The following is a 21,244-nucleotide window of genomic DNA, read 5'->3' as shown; positions in this document are numbered from 1 at the left end:
TATAAGGATCCATGGAAATTTCATACTGAGAATTGCCCCTGACACCAGGCATCTTTAAAGACAAAAATGGCTAAGATATTTGTGGTTTTCAGGGTGATAATGCACAACACCTAATCAAATGAGAAGCACACCATGAATCAAGGTCTCCTGACTAGCTTTTCTGTAAAACTAGAAAGAATATTAATTACAGTTGATCCTATTTACTTTTTAAAGTTACTCTTCAAAAAAAAACAAACACCTACAGAATAGGCTTGTTTTAAATTCTAAAAATTTCAAATAAATGCTTAATTTCCAAGGGCATGATCTGTATTTCTGGAAGAGGTAAGAATGTTCCTGCTTAATCAGTAGCGGGGGAATAGGGAAACCATTTTTTTTAACCTGGAAATCATTTTATCATTTTGATCCATGCAAACTGAAAGATTGTGACATTTTCAGTCAGCATTCCAAAAACATCAATACTCACAGGGACTAACAGCTGGTCTGGCAAGGTAGGAAAACCCTATTTCTGGCTCACCCTGCTCTTTCCTTGGGCAGACTCAACTGCAGTAGTAAATATATTACCTACACAGAAACATTATATTTTAGGGGCATCAATAAGCAGGAGTGAGGAACCTGAATTGTGAAATTTACAATTTCTTTTGTTTGTTCTGGAGCAACACCAATGCAAGGTTTCTTCTGATAGATCAAATAGCAATCATGAAAAGAGTAAGAGCAAGCACCTCTTGAGCCTGGCTTACAAGAGTTTTGTGTCTTAGAATGCTCAGAAGTATCTTGGAGCAGGGGTCACCAACCTTTCGGACCACAGGGACCACTAAATTCATAATTTTAAATCCTACGGACCACTAATACGATCTGCCTAATGACCAGCTGGGTGGGCGTGGCTAGATGACCATGTGACTGGGTTGGTATGGCCAACTCAATGTCACGTCAAAGGGAACTTTACCAGCCTCTACTCCCCCCTCCCCTCACAGCCACTCCTCCCCTGCCTGCCTGGGCTCCTTAGGGCCCCAGCAGGAAGCAGTTGTTGGAGCTAAGCAGCCACCATGAGAAAGAGTTGGCAAAACAGCTGGCTCAGTTCAAATTGGATCTGACTGAGAAGGAGGCTCAGCAGAAGCACCTCACTGAGGACTATGAGCATAGGTGTTCCAAGCAGAGGGAACACCTACGGGAGTGCAAGGCCAGGTACTGGTGCCTGGAGGTTCAGCAAGCTGAGATGGTCAGCCAGTTCCAGGCCATGATGAAGTCCCACTGGAACAGGGTCCCCTGGCTCTTCACCACCAGCGGCACTTCCCTCCAGCTGCCCAAAGCCCTGCACCAGGAAGCTGAAACAGACCCTGAGTTGGAATTTCTGCCCCCCTCTGCCCCACACAAAAAGACCCCGAGGGAGAAAGACTCTCTACAGCAATATGAACATTCATTGCACCTATCCGGCCCAGGGGGCATAGATTGAGGACCCCTGATTTAGTGCAATATAAAAAATGCAAATCATTTTTCTGCAGACCACCAACATTTTCTCACAGTCTACCAGTTGGTGACTGCTGTCTTGGAGAACTCTTGGCTGGACTTTGTTCTTTGTTCTTCAAAGGGTGTTTTCCAGACTCTTTTAGTCCCAAACCAAATCAGTTAAGAAAGCTTCCTGGGGAACTCCAAGATTTTCTGTCATCTTTGGGTCTTATCTGGGACAACAAAATCATTCATCCTCTTGCCTCAATTGCAAGCATTCAATTCACCATCAAAGGGTCTTTTTTGAGAGGATGAAATCAACAGACAGTGATTTTATAATCTCGTCACATGTGAATTTTTAAAAAGGAGAGAAAACTATAGCCCTTGTAAATGGCTTTGATCATAATAAGCAATGCTTATGCTTTGTCTACTTCTCCATTAAAAATGTCATTCTTTTCAAAACAAAGAAAGCCTGGCTTCTACGATTCTTCCCAACCCCTTAATAAACTACCGCTCTGGGTCAGATGACCAAGAAGGGACTTAGAATGAAGGAGTCAGCAATCTTCAGAGTTGCTGCCTGACCCATAGGAGTATTTGTTTCTGGATTTGTTTTCTATGTATTTTCATATTTATTTTATTATTCCAATAGCTTCCCATCTCAGAGGCAGTTCACAGCTAGAGTCTCCCTGTCCTCAAACTCAGAAGTTTCCTTTGCCAATTTATGCTACCAGACCAAATCTGATCCTGTATTTTTGTTTTTGGAAAATAATTAATATATGTGCACACCTTTGTGGGCTGATAGAAGAGATACTAGTCCTTCACCTGCATTCCCATATAATAGCATTTTCAAAAGCATCATTTATTCTTGTAATAAATGAAATGATGAAACAGATGCAGTGGTTTCATTATTAGAATTTGAAGCACAATATTCGAGTGATAGTTGAGTTGAAGAGGGAGAGAAAACTGTGGCTTTCACATGTTCTTCAGATCTAGCAGTCCAGCCTGCTACTACTTGGAAAGATAACTTGTCTCCCTAAAATGCAGTCTCTCAAACCTGTCAAGAGTCATACAACCTATACCCAAGGCCTATTATGTGCAGTAATTTGTCTAACATTATCCCACAACTCCAGTAAAAATGGCTCATCAATTAAATTTCAAATATAAATTAGTTTGGTATACTTTTATGAACTCTATCCACTTGTATTTTAGTCTGAGTTTGAATCTTCAATCACAGAGCACTGAATGTCTCATACTACTGCAAACTATGAGGACTTCATTACGTTCTTCCCATGTAAAGACAATGCTCCATCTCTAACTCATACTTCTTCTTTCATTATTTTTTCTTTCTAGACACACACAAACTCTAATAGTAAAGAAAAACGGCTGCACAATTCCTTTTAAGTGGAAATATATATCTGTAAGAGCTAAAACATTTGTTACTTTGACAATCTAGTTTGGAACATCAATTTGCAAGTTTGGAATTTTTATTGGTTTTTAGTTTAGTTGTTTAGTTTAGTTTAATTTATTTTATTGTCACTGCACCTCGTACAAGGAAATCAAACACTATCTTCAGTGCACATCATGACCATGAAAATAAACACAAATGCACATCCTTCATCCTCCACACATTGAACCAAAAAACCCCAACACCACACCAACACTGCACCGTACAGCAGAATTCAAAAGAGCTACTGCCCTGGAATAGAAGCTTGTTTTTCAGCCTATTTGTCCTTGTTTTTATTATTCTGTACCGTCTGCCAGATAGTAATAGTTCAAAAAAAGGATTCCCAGGATGAGATGGATCTTTGAGAATGTTTTGAGCTTTCTTAAGGCAGCGGGAACTATAAAACTCTTCCAAAGAGGGGAGAGGGCAACCAATGATCTTCTGGGCAATGACATTAACCCTCTGGAGTGCTTTCCTATCTGCCACTGTGCAATTGGCAAACCATACAGAGGTGCAGTAAGTTAAGATACTCTCTATGGTGCAGTGGTAGAAGGTCACCAGTAGTTTTTCATTCAGTTGTTGTTTTCTGAGAAGTCTCCGGTAGTAATATATTTTATATTTTATAATATATTTTATATCCAAACACCAACCCTAACCAGGACCTGTTTGACACTTTAGATTTGGATATAAAAGACATCACATTAGTGCACTAATACATGGTAGTATGTGCATATAAATTTTCTCTAAATTACAGCCTTATATAAAAGAAATGAAAGTATGTGATTGTAAGGGGCATGCATAAGTGCACCATTGTGCCTACCATCCCTGTCCTATTGTCCCCATTTATTCGTACCTATTTCCTGTATTCTTACTCATGTTTATACATATCTATTATCTTGTAAGTGATTGACATATCAAATCAAATAAATAAATAAATAAAATAAAGTAGCAGCAGAGATATACATACTTTTAATATCCCTGCCTCTTTCACATCCATGTGCACACATAGAGATATAACCTTGAAAGAAAGGACAGAAATCCTAAGATATCAATCTCATTTTATAAATTTCATGACTTCTCATATAGGAAGACTTCCTTGAAATTACTTGAGAAGCAATGTATCAAATCACACGTGCTGGTTTGAAATCAAAACACAGTAAATGTGTATGATTAAAGCTCACACTCATTATTACATTATATGTTACCTTAATGTATGTAGGGGACCTGCATTATGGAATTATAATGTGATGATGGACCTTGAAATTTGGCCATCAATAGGAAGAAGGATGTGCTAACATTTCAGCAGCTGGACAGAGGGCTTTTTAACGGAACTGCATCACGGGTTTAGTTAGCAATTTCTACTAAGCCAAACCTTATTACAGTATTTCAAAATCTATTTTCAGAAGGCTTGCAATCATTTCAGTAATCCTGCTATTAAGTGATAGAATGAACTGACTGAAAGCCAATGGAACTAATTGGACAATGCATTTTTAAAAATATTTTCACAGGGTTCAGTGTTTTCTGGGTTATCCTGAAGTTCACATTCCTTCTGTCTACCTTTTTTAGTAAGCTTAACGCATGTGCCAATTCCCTGAGAACTTTGGGGAAAGAGCAGGATAAAAATACAAACAGAATCTTCCAGGAGAAAAAAATACAATCACGTCTCCAGATGTCACCCCCCCTACACACACACATACACACACACACAAACAAACAAACACACATTTGTTGAGTGTAGAATGGGCTCTTCTTCATCTTGGCAACTGCAATGCATGTATGTCAATCTAGGTATGTTTACGGTGCTATAAAGCTCCTTTTAAGAATGGGGAAGACATGCTGCTGAGTCATTTCAGTTTGTCCAGAAGAGCTTTGCAACTATTATATAACAAAGAGCACTCTTTCCCTTCCTCCTATTTCTGGAAATAGAACTTCAAGTCATGACTCCCAGCCCTCTTTTCTCTAGCTCTGCTGGTGGAGGAGCTTACTTTCTTCCTTACATCTCAAGATGGAAATCCTGCAGTTTCATTACCAGAGGAGGCTACTTGGAAAAGGCATTTGTTCTGTCTATTCACAGTGATGAAATAGCTAGTAGGAAAGAGAAAATAGAGAGATTGGAAAGCAAGGAAAGGAAGAACATTCATTCTTCTCATCTAGATGATCTTCTGGTAAGCTGAAGGAGGTAATGAAATAATGTATGGGTTTGGGGACCTTGCAGATAAGAATGGTTTCTCTTTGCAAAAACAGCAGATAGCACTGAATATTGCATGTACAGTGTGAAATTGAGCATCCAAGAGATCAGTAGCTCTTGTGCTATGCTCTGGTCCCAGCCACCCTTCTGCACTTGAAGGGAGTACGCCTTTAGTAAGTGAAAATGAAAAAGATGTGCCAGGAACAACAGTAATTGATTATGCTTAAACGCCACCCAGCTTCCAATGATTCTGGGCAGCTCACGACAATTAAACATAGAAATTATAATAAAATCAATAAAAGATGGCAAATGCAGCCGAGCAGATTGAATGAATAATGGCTTTCTCTTTTCCTCACCCAAGGCCTCACTGTTGTTCTACAGCACAGCAGGGTGGGAGCCATCCATACCTCAGAAGGGAGAAAGAACCTCATTCCAGGAGGCAAACACTGCTACAGAGAAAGCATGCTTCCTGAGCCTTGATAGATAATACTGTTTAATCAAAGAAGCCCAGAGTGTGTGCCAGTCATGTAGGATTGGATCAGCTAGACAGATATTATGGGAGCCAGGCAGACAAAGATGTCCTGCTTCATGGTAGAACTGACCTCCAGAATTTGGCACTTTTCTGTATGGCTGGTGGTTGGGGGCTGGGTTGCTGCAAAAAATCCAAAGCAACGGCCATGTGAATACATACAACCACAGGATAGCAATCAAAATCAAAGATTCATTGGATTTGAGTGCAAGGATTTTATCTCTCGGACTAATTGCAGGGGCAGTAGCATGGTCACTCAGGTCTAATTCTATCAATTAGATTCCTAGATATACTTCAGAGCTTCAAGACTCACCAATAGCAAAATAAGCCATATGCCAAAAAGTAAAAGGTTTGTACATCAATTTTAGTAAGTCATTAAAAGCAAAAGAATGAAAAAAGGTATTTAAGCATGGGGTTGTAGCTTGTGTTCTAGCTCCTTTTATTGCAAATACAATCATAAAGTATTACGGTTTTGTGTCACCTTAAAGTTTAATCAACTTATTGTGGCACTAGCTTTCATCAATCAATACAGTACAGTTTCCATTTGAATTATACAATCCTTCATCGTTCTAAGCAAAATGGATCTTGTCTGATGCAGAAAAGCACATGCCTCATTCAATCTATTAATATTTAAAGGTACCACAAGATTTTGTTGTTTTTTTCAGCTTATGATTCAACATTGTCATTTGCAATTACATAGACAGAATCAAGTAAAATAAACATCAGGAATTCAGAGGACTGAGCAACTCTTCTAGTGGCCTGCAGCGAGTATGTACATCACAGTTTTCTAGATTTCATTGCTTCAGTTTTCCAGAAATGTATCAAAAGACACCGATTCCACACATCAAAGCCCTAAATACAGATTTAAAATAAGCTAGGTTGACTTGATCAACATAATTTGTTGCATTGAAAGAAGTTGGATTTCTTTAGATATTACAGAATTTGAATATTCAGGTACAGGGAGAAATGGATGATCTAAAAAGGAGAGAAGCACTAAGTGATGTCAATGTAAACTTGATTCCCCCCCCACTTTTCCTATATTTAATTTTGTTTAAAAATTGTTTACTATGCTACTTCTTGGTCTCTTTCTGCCCTTTATACTTTGCATACCTCAAATTAGAGTATATAATATAAACACTCATGACTGAAACTAAGGTTAACTTGTGGGCCCAAAACTAAACACTCTTCTTTCCCTACCTTTAAAAAACCTTTGCAAGCAAAGCAATTCAGATATTTGGCCAGAGGAAAAGAGGGTGGCACAAAGGGAAAGATCAATAAAGGAGAATATTTGTAGCTCAGGGTTGAAATGAGTGGTCCTTGGTGCTCTCTGAACTTAATGGTTTCCTTTCACAGATTACACTACCCAAACTAGGAAACATCATCAGTGCCAGCAAGGACCTCTCACAAAGAGAAATAAGATATTTGAGTGTGATCTTGCCCACAACCAGTTCTTGGCCGCCGTCATTGGGAATGTCTATCCTGTGCCTACAACAAAGTCCAAGCAATCTTCCTTCTTTGCCCCTGTAGACAGCCTCTGTGGACAGCATGCTCTTATTAAAACTTCATTTCATTCCCAGTTACTTATTATAGGAACTCTGGATTCACCACATTAAACAGCAAGGAAGAGAGCACCACAGAGTCCCAGGAACAACAGACCAATCCAGGAGAGCAATTAAAATGCCAGAAGAAGCAAGAGCATTGCAGACTGCCATTAAAGCAAAAAAAGTGGACCTCAGCAAGTTTAAGAGATTATAAAGCAATATGCTGGCAAAGACTGAATACAGCAAAACGTAGTCCTTCACAGAGCATTTACTAAAATGCTTTAGAATGCCACACAGTTGGAAGGCTTCCTGGTCCAGAAAAGAAGTCATTATAAGTAATGATCTTTTGCATAGAAAGGATATTTGAAATGAAGCATTACCCTTCAGTAGGATAAGCTAAGGCCCCCAATATTACTCTGGAAATTATGGGACTGATGTCTTTGGAAGAACTAAAGGAGAGTCAGGATAGCTCTTCCTTGAGTTTGTTTTCATTCCAAGATACACAGCTAGGCCAAAACACTCTTGGCACGGCCTCTAAACTTTTCCAAAAATTACTACCAACTATAATTTTAACATATAACAACGGAAATAGTATTACATACATAGGAAACAATCACACATCAATTTTATGAGAATATAATTAGATCAAGACTTAATGTAAAATTAAAATATGAATGTAAATAACATTTAGTTTTGACCAAATTCTCCTCCTTTTACAAATGCAGTTTCATCTATGCCAGTTATAAATATTACATTTCACTCTAAAAAAAATGTCTGCAGACAGGGTATACTAGACCCTATTATACAACCTACTGGCTTCCTTGCAGCCATGGTATAAGATCTGGAATAACAAACAATCATCAAAAACTGCTGCTGCCAAGATTCATCATCTGTGCAATCAATCACCCCCAAATCATCCACCAAAACTCATTCTTCTAAATAAGGGATGCACAATCTTTTTGTAGCCAGTTGCTGCCCTTATTATTTTGGAGAAAGCTGAGGGGGTGGATTCATGTCATACCTGTGAGTAGAATTCAGGTTTTCTTTCTTTTTTAATAGTGACATGTTTGTTAAAGGCTTAGACTACAGTTTTCATCTGCTTCTCTGATGACAGCAAGAAACTGGGCCATCACCGTTTTCAGCAATTGCAGCCAGAAGGGTTCCAAAGAAATGGCAGGCTGCTCATCCTGCCCTAAAAGGTCAGCTGGAAACAATGTGAAAGATGTACAATCACACCACGGAGCAACAAAAAACAGCGAGAAAGCCCTAGCAAGAACTAGCTCCCAATTTAGGTCATTGATTTTCTGGAAATTTATAGTATCTATTTCCAAGGAGCAATGCTCCCTTCTCAATGAGAGCTTTCTCTAATACCTTCAAAATTTCCAACTAGATTCAAGAAAGCGTAATGATAAGGTTACCTTTTCTCTAATGTAAGGTATCCACTGCTGTAGCTGGATATTTCTGAATGGATGTGGAAAACCACCAAAACTATACAATTTATGAGTTGCAAATCAGCATATCAATTCAAAATAAATTGCTCAATTTGTTACACCGTAGATGCTAAAAGTTGAGATTGACCGGGTACAACTGATTTGAAATGTGGAAATATCAATTTAGGGTGGGAAAGCTTCTCGAAGACTTAAGGAATATAATCAATAGGCAGAAATATATATCTGTAAGAAACCAATGGTGGAAAATAGTATACGCCTTAATGGGGAAAACTCAAAGATGCACAACTATCATTTTAAATCAGGGATGTCAAACTCAAGGCCCGTGGGCCGAATCTGGCCCACAAGGTGCTCAGATATGTCCCATGGGGCCACTATGGAAACAGCAAAGGACTGGCCCGCAGTGCCTCTGCCAACAAAAACAGTGCTCAGGAGGGCCACGCCCAGCCGTCCCAGGCTCCATTTTCACCTGCGACAGCCTCCTGCAGGCCTCTGCCAGTGAAAATGGAGCTCAGGAGGGTTGGCATGTGTCCCCCCCCCAAAACTGTTTTTTTCTGGCAGAGGGCTGCAGGAGGCCATCACAGCCAAAACCATGGCCAGGGAGCCCATTTTTGCTGGCAGAGCGCTTGGGCCATCACAGGCACCCCCTCGACACGAGTGATGTCATGCTGCCCATGTCCACCCTGGCCATGCCCACTTCAGCCCCGAGATCAAACACAACCTGATGCAGCCCTCAATGAAACTGAGTTTGATACCCCTGTTCTAAATTAAGCATACTAGAAGCATAATGTGCCTCAAGGAACGTTCTTCAGTTTTATCTGCGAGACAGCCAAATGAATCCTGGAGCTGATCTCAACAAATGCCACGAGGTTCTGTTGGGTCTTTTCTGCTCCCCAAAGGCCACCCCACCTCCCAAGAGAGTATGTCAGAAGCTGGAGTCTGACTTATACCAGAACACGTATGGTGCCCAGCACTTTTCAGAATACTAAGAGAGAGGCCAAAGTACTCATGGAACTCATAATGCAAACTATGCCTGTGCACTTTCGCTTGTGCTGCTTACTTAACTGCACCTTCAGCTAAGGACTTAAAAGGATTGCAGTCCAGTTTCACTTTGCTCACAATAAACAAAGTCTCTCCCCGCCCCCGCTTCCAGCACTGTTTGGTATTTTACTTGAAAGATTATCATTCATTCATTATTTTGTACAAGTATCTGCACTCAATGTTGCTCATTGACCTGGGGGCAGGGTTGTGTAAACAACATATGCTTGGGAGGGGTTTTTTTTGGGGGGGGAGCATTATTTTATTTATTTATTAAATTTATATACCACCCATCATGCTATCCAAAGATATGAGAAACGCCAGGAGGTGGTGGAATATGACGAGAATCCAAGCCATCAGTTTTCCAAACAGCGGAGTGTGTGGAAGCTTTCTGCTCCTTCAACTTTTTTGTAAAGCTAGGTAGTGCAGAAGGGGGAAAAATAAGGGGAAAAGAACTCAGCAGCTGGCACGGAAATCACAACCATTTTGAATGAAGTCTGCAATTTGAACAAAAATTGGGAGACAGAGTAATTAATGTAAATAGGTTCTGGGTGCTCAAATGAGTTAGTTCTGAACACTAAGAATCTTTTGAGAATGTTCTCTTTAAAAAAGATTCAAGGTATTGCACCAGAAAAAGAAATCAGACTCTTTAAGCAATAGAAGTCACGCCCCTTTAAAGTCGTTGTCAAATCCTGACAGAGGCATTTTTAGCAATACTAAGTTATGACCATTTTTTGGTTCTCTTTAGTTCATTCTAGGGGGAAAAGTAGCAGGCTGCTGGAAATTAGAAGAGTAAGAGTAAGAATAGCATTCTTCCCTCCAGGGAGAGGCCCTGGCCTCAGCCACACCTATTGGTAAAGCCTGACAGCTGTTTGATCCCACCCACCCCAAGCTGTGCATATTAACTAATGGGACCCAGGAGTCCTACTTCCCATCTCTTTTGTCTTGAAGGATAGATAGAACCCCAAAGGTCCAATTTCCTGTTACCAAGCTCATTTTAAAGCTGGGGGCTAAGCTTGTAACTTCCAGCTCAAACCCAGTAAAAATATCCTTCCTGTAACTAATGAACACACACCCTGGAAGCTAAAAGAGTACATTGTTGAACCCAGTATTTCTGACTAGAAGACGCTAGTGGCCTCCTGTTTCAGCTGCCTTCCACAAACATTTTGTCCTCATTTTCATACTGTTTCTCAGCCTGAATGATGCAAAACTTCTCTGATACTCTGACAGTAAAACTAAGTGGTATTTACACACACACACAAAAACAGGATTTAGGTGAGATAAGGGAAGTGAAAGATGTAGAAGGGAAAAAAAACCCCTAGAATTAAAGGGACAGATTGGAAAAATATATAACTAGGAGAAGGGATGTATTGACAGAAAGACACACTAATCTTCATTCCCATTCAAAGAACCATGTATTAAAAGGTGACTGGATAGCTTTTCAAACTTACAAGTTATATACAAAAACATAAGATTTTGTGAGCTGCTGCTCTCTTCATCAGATCAAATGGAGTCATAAAAACTGATGCTTTTCAATAAAATTTGTTAGCCTGAATAGGTATTGCCAGTCTATTCCTGTTTTTGGCTACCATAGATTAACTTGACTTTCTTCCCACAAAATATATTGGGGCCCATTTAAAACATGTTAATGCTGTTCAGTATGAATGACCTGTTCTCTATCATCTATGTTTCTTATCACAGCACTAGCAAGCTCAGAAAGTAAAACCTGTCAGTTCAGCTTCATTCAACCTCATTAACAAAGCCACTATTAGAATCCAATCAGAACTATTTTGTTCTGATAGACTATATATTGCCTCTGTCCAGAGTTCAAATTCAACCCAACCTCAATTCACCTTTTTGCAAAATGGAAAGCAACTCTCCCAACTTGTTAGGAGGATCAGCCCACCACTGTAATGATGTCTAGGTTAAATTTCAGATAAGTAATTTTATTGCTGTTACAATGGTAAAGAAAGACACAGCATCTTATAGACTAACTGAATGTCATTCTGTAATTTTTTCTACTTCAAATGTTATCTGTGACCTGCACACTGCACCTGAATTTTAACTTGTCTGAAGTGGTATAGGGCCTTCTGCCTATGCAGGGGGCTGAACCAGATGACCTCCAAAGGCCCTTCCAGCTCTATTCTGATTGAGTGATCTAACATAAATCCAAGCAATTCAACAAGGCCATTTCAAGTCACACTTTAGTAATTCTATCGGCCCCATTTTGGAAGAAAATAACCTCCTTCTCTCTACCTATGTTGATGCAGCACCACTCAGTCATTGTTTCTCACCTTTTACAACTTAAGGGCGGTAAGAGAAAAATCTGGGTTTTCCCTGCCAGTGAGAGAAGTTGGGACCCAACATAATGAATGGAATAACCTACTTCTTCCCTTCTGCTAAATCAAAGCAACTGTACAGCCAAGGCACTCCCCCACATTGCCTGCAAAAGCCCCACAGCTGCAAAAGCCCCACAATCCTCCCTGCTCCAGCACACACCCCAGCCTTCTGCTTGCAACTTGAAGATTCCAATTTCCTCTCCATCTCTGGCTCACTAGCTCTCTGCTGCATTGCTGACCCTCTGGCTTTTCTCTCTACTTCCCTCTCCAGCACAAGGCAGGCAGCTCTTGCAGAAAAGAGAACCCCACATCCATGGCAAACACCCCACTGGACACCCCTCCTCCCTGCTTCTCAGCAAGCCCTATTTCCAAAGGGTGGGGTATACAATGCGGCAAGGAAAGGGGGGGACACCCAGAGCAATTGCGACAAGGTCAATGTGGCTTTGTGTCCAAAGGGTCTGTTTCTTGCCTCAAGGAAAGTGTTCATCGTGCCTCTTGCAAAGGGTGGTCCTTTTGCATCCACCCAGTCTGCGGGGCTTCCCTCTTGCACCCCCAAAGCCATTCGGGTCTTGCCACCTGCCCTCCGTGGCTCCCAACATCACCACCTCTCATGCACCGGGTTTTCCTCCATCTCAGATGGAGACACATTTCTTCCTTCCCATCCCTTCTTTCACCTTTCCAGCCCCTCATCCCTCCTCTTCACAGCCAGGGGATGAGCATTTGCAATAGTTTAGTGCAAACCGAATGGGCGCGGAGGAGGCACTTCGACCTCTCCCCTAGGCTGCTGCCAGCTCCTATTGTTCAGTTGCAATGCTCCTGTCGGCAGCTTGTGGGGTGGGGCTGACGAAATGGGACCATCTACGCTAAGCAGAAACGGCGGAGGAGGGTGGGGGCTTCGCAAAGGAAAAGAGCTGGCATTTGCAAGTACACCGCGACATGCAACGCGTTCGGGAGGGAGCAGCGCGTCCTTCTCCACTCCCGTCTCTTCGACCGGAGGGTAGGGGCGGCGGCAGCGTAGAAATGCAGGTTCTAGACCGAGGCGCGTTGCAACGGGATCGATTATGGCAGCCTCTTTCCCCATCCCCGGTATTTCAACTCCAAATCTCTTTCCCGTCCCGCCCCCGCTCCACTGCGCCTAAGGTGTCGGCGGTTAGCTGCGCCTTGACGCCTCAAGATGCGCGTCGGTGAGTGAGACTGGAAAAGGCCCCCCTCCAGCCCCCACTTCCGCGGGCAGCCGCCTCTCTTGTCAAGGCAACCCGAGGCGCTCCGATCCGCAGAGAAAGCGCCTCACCTGCAGGATCCCGACGTGCGCAAGGCACAAGCGGTTGCCCGCCGGGGATGTGCGGACAGCCCAAGGCGGAGAAGGTGCACAAAATGACCCTTCGAAGCTCTGCGGAAATGCGCAGCCGGCTGGGGCAAGGTCTCCTTGGGCACCCCTCCCAAAGAGACCCTCCCCCAAAGATCTCGGTGTCTTTCTCCCCCTCCCCCTGAAAACACGCAGAGACGGGAGGAGAGACACACCCTAGTCCGAATTTCACGCCGCCTGATTAGGCGTCAATGGGGGCCCTGCTGCTCGCGACGGGGGTGGGGGGGTGAGATGTCCTTTCCCTTTCCTTCCGGCGTGGCCTCGACCACGATGGGTGGAGAAGGGAATGGACGGTTATTTTATCCGCATAACCATTCAGCCTTCCCCATCCCCAGCACGGAAAGAAAAGCCTACGCTAGCCGGCCCCGTCGCGCCGCGTTAGAATGGGAGCGATCGACCCGGCTCGCGTTCACACGCCACCCGTTCCACCAGGATCCGCACTCGCCCTTCCCAACCCACACGACGCAGCCCGGCTCAGGTGTGGGTGTGAGTTGCCCAAGCACATCTGCGCCTTTCATTGCGGGTAGGGGGCCGGGGGGCATTTTATGCTGTACCTCTCAAAGCTCACCCCGCCTAAACGCAGGGAGGGGAGGCAAATCTGCTCGCCCTTTCCGCCGCCCCCAACATCTCGCTCTCCCTCGCCCTTCCAGGCCAAAGAGCCAGAGAGGCGGGTGGGACCCCCATCGACTCCTCACTGAAGGCATATACAGGAATGACGGAAACGCGAAATACCTACAGTGACCATGCTGGGGGAGCGCCGGGGTCCAGCCGGGCGGCGGCGGCTCCTCGGAGGACGTGGACTGCCGTACAATCGGGCTTCTTCGTCCTCCCCGGGTGGGGCGGGTCGGAACGGATTGGTCCTGTGTGCGGGAGGGGTCGCTCTGCCTTCCCGATCGATGGTGATCTGGACCCCCCCAGCTGCAGTGTCGCATACAAAAGGGGGGTCCGCCCGTGCGGAGGGGAAGAAAGAGAATAAAAATGGTTGCGCGGTAACGGCAAGAAACCCGCTCTTGACCAAACCAATTCTCTTCTTGGGGTAGAGGGAGGGAGGGAGGGAGGAACCGAAGCGAGAGGGAAATCGCAGGCGTCAAAGCGGGATTTAGGAAAGCGTGACAAATATCTGGAAAGAAACAAACCGAAGAAGAAAAAAACGCGGGAGGGAGGAGAGGAGAAGGGAAGAAACAGATTTGGATGGATTTTTAAAGGAAAAAGATTTAAAGGAAAAAGAATAGAGTAAAAAACGGAGAAGGCGCAGGCGACCGACCCGCGAAGGAGCACACAATGCTCCTTTAAACGCCCTTGACTATTTACACCCGGAGATATTGACGGGGGCCGGAGGGGGATGGGCGGGTGCTCTTCCTCCCAGCCCCCCTCGAGGCTGTCTTAGGCTCAGGCAAGGGGCTAGTCCGTGGGGGGGGCAGTTGGGCTCGCCCCTTCGCCGCCCTCAGCCTTTTTTGTGCCCCCCCGCCCTTACCGGGCCAGAAGCTTTTATGAACCCCGCACTCATTGGTTGGTGGATACAACCCATCGCGTAGCCGCGCCCCTCCCCGCTTCTTTAGAACCCTCCACTTCGCCGAGGAGAAGTCGACAGGGGAGGGTTAATGTTAGAGCCGAATGCTTGGGCGAGTCGTCCCCCCTCCCCAGCCCCCCATTGCCCTTCCTTCCCTTGTCTTCAGAGTGTCTTTAGAGGAGAGCACTCTGAGCAATAGCGTTGTGGGGAGGAGATGGAACCAAGCAAGACGCCATTTAGGGGAAGACGAGGCGGAAGGGAGGTTTGTGCCCCAGAAAGCGGTGTGTGGTGGTGGGGAGGAACGAATGCGGGGAGAAGGGCTCCAATAGAGTCCCGGCTCGCCTGAAGCTGAATCGCCACATTCAGACGCAGCAAGTGCGGCCATGAATTGCCCTTCGGCGTCCACTGCAAGAGCGGCAAGGATGCTCCGCACGGCAAGCCGGGCCGCAAAGGAACGGGGCCGGGCCTGCCTGGAAAGCACACCGAAGACGAGCTCAAGGCGCCTTTTCAAGCACGCCTCTGCTCTTCCCCTGGCGGCGTGGCGTTCTCGGGGAGACACAAAGGCTGCCCTCGCGGAGGGGCTCGGTCAGTTGCCCCAAGAGAGTTCACGTGATTGGGGCGCCCTACGGCGATTTCCTCGCTCTTTTTTTTCTCCCCCCGCCCCTCCTTCATTAAAGAGAACCGAGAAGCAAAGTAGCGATTCGGTTGTGAGCAAATGCTACATCCACTCCAGGGATGAATACGAACCTCAGGTACCCTTCCAATTGAATTGGATCTCACAGTTTTTAAGACAGGTTCTCCTACTGAGTAGCGCAGTAAAACTAGACATCTATCACATTCTTGCATTTTGATTCAGCTAGGCTCTAACTATTTAGAGAGCAAGACATTGCTGCTTTATCATTGACCCAACCCTTCTACCTTGTGGCATTATAATTCCCACTGAGGTTTACTTGTCTGCAAGGGATTTTTGTAGCCCTTCTTGGAGACTTGGGGATTAAACCAAAGGAGTTTTTTCATGCAAGGTCCCATTCTGCTGCTTTCTGGAAAATGGACACAGAAAAGAGCCATGTGGCCTTGCTTAGCTGGAGAGTTTGCTATGGTGTTTGTCCTTCTCTCCATCTCTTATCCTTTTCTTCTTTATAAAGGAGCTGTTCTGGTTATGATCTGGAGCCCTTATAGTGCTATACCAATGCAACATAGACAACTTGAGCCAGATCTTTTATAGTAAGATCTCCATTTTTTTAATGGGACAAGCTGGTGCAGATTTATTGAAGAGTCTAAAATAAAGTCCTTCAGTTTAATTTTGGCTCTTGAAGACAATATAACATATTCATGCTCTCTTTGTGGCAACAGTATTGGCTTACCATAGGCAGACTTCTTCCAGGATGTTTTTTCAGCTTTCTAGTCTAGCAAACAGTCCTGGGTCTTTCTGGTGGTGTCCTCTTCAAGGACGAACTAGGTCTAAATTTGATTTCCCCCCCAAAATTAGTCAAGGTCAACAAGATACTGTACTAGGATAGTAAATATCTGAAGTCATGCCCTTACTGGCTTCAGTTTCTGTTGTTGTTTTTTTCTTGGTGATACATTTGTAGTATGTAGGATACATTTATATAACGGAAGCTCTGCTTAAATTATATATCTTCTGAAATCTATTATAGATCTTTGAATCATATCAATCTCTCTTCCATAATTTAACCTGGTTCCAAGTGTATCCAAAAGACGCTTGCCATGATCACCAGACCAAATTGAACTGTGGGCTGAAAAATAGAAACCCACCACCTAAAGCCATAGGGGTCTGTGGGACTGGAGTGAATAAAAGCCATTTTGGTTTTGATTTTATATTGTCACTTAAACTTTCCCTTTTTTTCCTGACCTCAGATTGAAGTTTTGCCACCTTTCTTTCTCCAGAATAAAAACTGCTCCACAGAAGAATATACCTACTTTGATTCAAATGATGGCACTTATGATTTGTCACACATTCCCCCAAATATTAGGAATGGGATTAATCTGAGCAGTGTTTTACAGAAAAAAAAATAGTCCATTGCTAAATCTGAAGTACCAGTCAAATCACACATACAGACACACACACACACACATCTGCTAGTTCTACTTCTAAGATATATCTGGAATTCTTCCACAGAAGTACTTCATGCAACAAGATTTTACTGCTGCTCCTGATAGTAGTGAATAAATTTCTTCAGCTGAGTGCCTCACTTAGTGACTGGCTATCATTTATATAGCACTTTTTAAGCACTTTTTGCAGTCATCATCTCCATTTTTCCATATTCTATAAGGCAATGAATATTTCTGTTTCCCCTCTACAAACAGAATAACTGGAGCTGAAGAGAGAGATCTGCAGAGGCCAAGCATGCAGTTCAGCAGCTGTATTATGATTTAAAATCAAGTCTTTTATCAAGATTTGTCGATATAACTGCTATAACATTCTAATTCATAATGTTTTCCTTAAGCTTTTTTAGTTTAATCTCACCAAGAAATTGTTGAATTGGGATTGAAGGCTCAATGCAGCAACAGCAAAAGACATTCATTCTTTCTTGGCAGTCTTTATAATAATGGAAGAAACCCACCAACAACCATTTCTTCTTTCGTATCTTCCAACCTCCAAATAATCTTCTCCTATTAGTGGGTCCAAATGCTTTGCATTTTCTCACACAAGCACACCTCTTGCCAAACTCAGATCAGAACCCAGGAGTGCTGTTCTACCAGCAACAAAGCCTCAGTTCTCTGGAGAGAGACATTTTGTTTTCAGGTGTTCTCTTTCCCTCCCCTGCTTCCAGAAAGTCTCATTAGAGGTGTATTTCCCTGCTTTATTACTCCTTCCCACCTTGCTATGTAACAATGAGCAGCCTGTTTATGAGGGATACTGCCCATGGCTTTCAAAAAACTAACATCCATTTCTCCCTCTGGTTTCTCTGTGGAACATTTCTCCACTGAGATCAAGAGAGCTCATCCCCACCCCATCCTGGTCCCTCAATGCCTGCTTGCCCCATCAACCAATGCAAAGCAGCCAGTGAAAAAGACCCCCCCCGTCACACACACACAGACACACACACACACACACACAAACTTGCCAGGGATTTCCATGCATCTGATAGCCCATAGCTGAGTTTCTCCCCTTTAGGAGGAACAAAGTTCAGCATTCTGAAACAGACAGCACTTCTGGTGGCCTCTGAGGACTGATCTTGTTGACTCCAGCATCTCCAGGTCACTGGCCCTGGTTTCAAGTGGGTGGGACCATGAGGAAGAAAAAAATATTGGTTTAAGGAATGCTAGGCATGACCCCTACCTCATTTGCACACAGGAAATAGCGGTCTGGATCCTGTGGACATCTGCTCATTTTCAGTAATGTTTCCATTTCTATTGGAGAGAGAGAAAGAGAAGAGAGGAGTGGAGAGGATCACAGTTAGTCCCAGGGGAAAGAGGAAGAGAGAGAGACACGCATGCATAACTAGGTAACGGTTTGGTATCCACGTCCGGTGAATTATAGCTACGCTGGGTCTATTCCATGGGGAAGATCTGCAAGCCACACAGATTACACTGCAGAGGAGAGGAACCAAAACTGATTGCATCCACCCAATCCATCCTGAGGGAGTTGCTCCCGCATCTGCTCAAAGTGGGAACTTAATCCAGGGCCTCATCCTCTAAAAGGGAGCTCCAAGAGGAAATGGGTTGTCAACAATCCACCAAGTCATCACAGCCAGCCAGGCTGGAGAAAATCCCTTTCGGCTGCAAGTACATGACAATAGTTGCCAAGATGCAGTTGTTCCTGGAGTGAGGACCTGGCAGGCATTTTAACAACCTGAACAACTCAGGAGCAGAAGAGAATTTCAATCGGAAGTGCAGTCATTTGATCCAAAGAGCTGGAAGTAATGAAGTAGGTGAGTGGAAAGGGGGTGGCATATTTCCTGCAGCCAAGACAAGTCCTGTCATTTAATGGCAACTCTTACAGGCTTCCGCAGTGGGCTGTTCCAACCATAGTATGGTAACTCATTAAGCCAATGAGCAATTCATGAATAGCTGCAATTTTGTAATGTAACCATTGCTTTGCATGTTGGAGATCTCAGTTCTAACCTCTAACCTAGCCACCAACCAGGATCTCGGGTAAGGGAAGAAGGCTCCTTTCTAGAAATCCCCAGGGAAACCCAGAAGACTCTGATGGTTCAATACCCAACATAGAAGGCAGATTCATACAATCAGATTAACAACACCATACATTTGCAGTTTTTTTTAAAATTTGAACCCAATACAATTCATCCCAAATATCTCCCAGAACTGAGGTATACCAGAGGAAAAGTGTTTTGCTTTTGGAATTGAATGCTGCTCTTATACTTCCCTTCAGTAGGGAAAGGACCTCTTGGATCACCATGAAAAGCTTTGGCTTTCCTTGTTCCAGCCTTTTAACTTTCCTTCTCAGAATAAAAAAACTAGCAAAGCTCTTGTTAGAATCCCCACTAAATAAAGTATTCCCATTTATGTAGCTATAGAAATGTTCAAAACAGGAAATCAGTATTTGGACTGGCTGCTCCTTTCTCATTTGCTTTTTATGGGAAAAGAGAGGAAGAGGCCACATTGAAGATACCACTTTGATCCTCCATTATTTCAAACATATAAAACATGCTCAGTGTGTCTGCTTCCTATATTCTTTCCTTAAACTTCCCTAGCCTTCACTTTTATGCTGGCATCTTTGCTACTACCATGTTTTTGACACCTCTTGATTGGATCTTATCCAGATACCATTTGAATATGCCTTTGAATTTTGCTTTGGAGAATTTCCCCTGTCCATCTACTGGTGCACATAGACCCACTAGCCTTATCTGAATTGGGGAGAAGAAAGTCATCCTTTATTTGATGCTGGACTGAAGACCCATGTGTGTAAATAATATTTCATTAGGCTTCTCCTGACTCATTTCACTCTCTCTGTTCTGTCTCATGCACAGAGGTGGATTTGTAGCTGTGCAGATGCAGATAGATAAATTCCACAAAACATCCATAACAAAGTACATTTATTGGTAGATCAGGTATCTTCGTAACTCACATTTGTGATGAAGTTCTTCTATAATGACCAATCCTTTGTATATCAGCCTTGCAGGTGAAAGATGGTTATCTCCTAACCCATCTAGTAGCGGTAGAAAAGCTGCTATCAGTTCATGAGTCCAGGCAAGAATGGAGGGAAGCCTTCCCCAACCCCTTGAGGGTCAATCTAGTGACCAATCAGGATTACAGATGTGGCCACGTGACATAAACTACATTTCCCAGGATACCTTTAACTACATTTACCATGATGCATTTCCTTAAGGGGACAGCTCATAATTCCCAAGTAACTGTCCAATTCCTATAGACTGGCTGGGACAGCACACTCCCCGCCTGGAATTGTAAATTCCACTAGTAAAAGAAGAGAAAAAAAATTAACTATAAATTAAGATAAGCTGTAAACAGTAATACTAACTGAATAGCATATAACTATATAACTAAGATAAACAGTTAGCTATATAACCTAGAAAAAAAACAACAGTAAACATTAATACAGCATCAAACAAAGCAAGGCATGCAAAGCTTGAGGTTCAATCTTCAAGTTTGGCCTCTTGGTGCAAGTCTGCTGATCACCTCTGGGGGTGTACAGGTACTCTTGTTGGCAAAGGTGAAAGTCTGGTGGTCACTTCTGGTGGCTTTTAAGGGTTGGAATGGTACTCTTGCTTCCATGGTGTCAAAGGGAACCAGGAAGCTGTTGGAAAGGGTGTTGCGGAGGCATGCCCTTGTAGAGCATCTTAGTGGATGTCTGGTGGTTGTTGGCAGCCGTTTAGGATGTCCTTGTGAAAGTGTACTGATTGGTGATGGCTTTTTAGGCTGGAACGTCATTCTTGTTTTTGATGGTGCCAAAGGGCGTTGAAAGGCTGTTGGAATGGGTGGTGCTAAGGCATTTGCCTGGGTTGGAGTCTGCATCTGAGCGTCACTGACAATTCCTAAGATCCCCCATGCTAGTGGAGATTTGATGGCCACTGGGCCATCTACAGGGCCACTGACTGACTCGGAGAAGAGAAAGGCACGTGGGTCATTATTTCCCAGCAAGAGTAGGATATCAGCCTCCAGATCTAGAGCAGGAAAATGATGAACCAGGTGCTGTAGGTGAGGCATGCTGCTTATGATCTCAGGTGTTGTAATCTGACTGCAGTTGTTCGGTACCCCATCACATTCAAATACGGGCAGTAGTGGGAACTGGGAACTTCCATCCAATGACTCTATGCAAAGTCCAGTAGCTCTCCTCCCCACCGTGCTTCTAGGTCCATGGCACGTTGATACAGTGAAGGGAAGTTTGGCCTGTTGCACCTCAAAGAGGTTGAAGAATGCGGGTCTGGCCAGGGTGCAGGTGCTTTGAGTGTCTA

At 43.6% G+C, this 21,244-nt stretch overlaps 1 protein-coding gene across 6 annotated transcripts in view; it reads right to left on the bottom strand.

The window, feature by feature from the left end:
* The window catches only part of ELAVL3 (ELAV like RNA binding protein 3), a 108,430-nt gene extending 90,178 nt beyond the window's left edge, over positions 1-18,252 (bottom strand). For 2 of the 6 annotated variants that reach the window (XM_087925969.1, XM_026716757.2), the window contains exon 1: positions 18,151-18,250. In XM_087925969.1, the coding sequence (XP_087782095.1) occupies positions 18,151-18,219 (69 nt within the window). In that variant the 5' untranslated portion in view covers positions 18,220-18,250. Of the gene's footprint in view, positions 1-14,072; positions 14,713-18,150 lie in introns of those variants that run through there. The other 4 variants (XM_087925970.1, XM_026716755.2, XM_087925968.1 and 1 more) reach the window with 3 other exon arrangements.
* Positions 18,253-21,244: the final 2,992 nt, after the last annotated feature.

Source organism: Pseudonaja textilis, chromosome 2 (assembly GCF_049901715.1).
Source record: "Pseudonaja textilis isolate UNSWEBS1 chromosome 2, rPseTex1.2, whole genome shotgun sequence".
NCBI lineage: Eukaryota > Metazoa > Chordata > Lepidosauria > Squamata > Elapidae > Pseudonaja > Pseudonaja textilis.
Note: the sequence above shows the minus strand (reverse complement) of the source record. Positions and strands in the feature narration are given on the sequence as shown.